The 1,375-nt window shown below is 37.7% G+C and overlaps 1 protein-coding gene across 1 annotated transcript; it reads left to right on the top strand.

Annotated features, from left to right (window-relative positions):
• Positions 1-219: 219 nt before the first annotated feature.
• LOC109239035 lies at positions 220-984 on the top strand. Its single transcript, XM_019405537.1, has one exon. The coding sequence runs from the start codon at positions 220-222 to the stop codon at positions 982-984; it is 765 nt and encodes a 254-aa protein (XP_019261082.1).
• The last annotated feature ends 391 nt before the right edge of the window (positions 985-1,375 follow it).

Genomic DNA, 1,375 nt, shown 5'->3' with positions numbered 1-1,375 from the left:
CAATCAAGAAAATCTCATAAACTGTATCATATTATGTGTATAATTTAAACATACACGAAAGTAGTAATATTAATAACTATATAAAATCATATTTTTCAAACCATTTTTTTTACAAAAATGGTCCACTCAAAATACCATATCAAACGTATATAACAGTGTCAATGTTGTTAAAATCACAAGATGTAATAGATATTGAAGCAATGGGAGCCAGATTTCCAAATGAGCAAGGAAGCTACGAACAATATCCCAGTTTGGGTGAATTTCCCTGGGTTGCCTATACAATATTGGACGGTGGAAAATCTGGGAAGAATAGCAAGCTCTATAGGGATACCAATTTGCACAGATAAACTAACAGTCCAAGAAGCAAGGATATCTTATGCACGCATGTTGATCAAAATGGTTGTGTCTCAACCATTGCCTGAGATAGTGCTGATTGAAACTGCTGATGGCAAACACAGGGAGCAGACATTGAGCTATGATTGGCAACCATCTTTCTGTCAAGATTGCCTTCAAATAGGGCATCATACAGGTGAATGCAGTGCACAAGCAGAAATGATACAAAAAACTAGCCCTGCTCCTAAAGGTCAGGCAGGGACTAAAAAGCAACAAGGAGAACAACACAAAAAGGGAACGAAACAAGTCACTAAGTGGGTAGTAAAGCCAAATGCAGCCAAGGAAACTCAAGGGCAAGAAGCAAGAGATGAACCTAGTACTAACAAAGCAACTACAACAATAGTGACAAGGCAAGAAGAGGGTTCTGAAGGGACTGTACAAAATAAAAATGCTGAATTCCAATTGGCCAAAACAAAAGGGAAACAAGTGCAAAGTCCCAAGGTGAGAACATCACTAAGGGATGGTTTGTCTGATGCAAATATTGAAGCTATGCTGCACCAAAACAGATTTAGTGCACTGAGAATTCATGAAAAGGAGGATGCAAGTCAGGAATCTAAGGAGGGAAGAGTACCCCTTGCTCAATCTCCATGATTATTAGTTCATGGAACATTAGAGGACTTAACAAGACCTACAAGTGGAAAGAACTCAAGGCTTTTCTGCTTAAAAATAAAGTAACAGTTCTATGGTGCCTTGAGACAAAAGTAAAAACCTGGAATGAAAAAAAAGTTAGAAGGAAAGTTTGAAATGATTGGGAAGTGTTTGCAAATTACACATATGCTCCTAATGGAAGAATATGGATAATGTGGAAGACTCAGCATGTAGAAGTCAAAATAATACTTGTAGGAGCTCAGTTGGTGCACTGTGAAGTCAGGGATAAACACTCAGATTTTACTTGTTGCTTAACATTTGTGTATGGGTACAACACAATAGCGGAGAGACATAAAATATGGACACAGCTAAGACAAATACATAGTACTATGGT

This window comes from Nicotiana attenuata, unplaced genomic scaffold, assembly GCF_001879085.1.
Source record: "Nicotiana attenuata strain UT unplaced genomic scaffold, NIATTr2, whole genome shotgun sequence".
NCBI lineage: Eukaryota > Viridiplantae > Streptophyta > Magnoliopsida > Solanales > Solanaceae > Nicotiana > Nicotiana attenuata.
Note: the sequence above shows the minus strand (reverse complement) of the source record. Positions and strands in the feature narration are given on the sequence as shown.

Excerpts from the sequence above, each read along its gene's own strand:
- LOC109239035 (XM_019405537.1), top strand. The coding sequence starts at position 220 with ATGAGCAAGGAAGCTACGAACAATATCCCAGTTTGGGTGAATTTCCCT.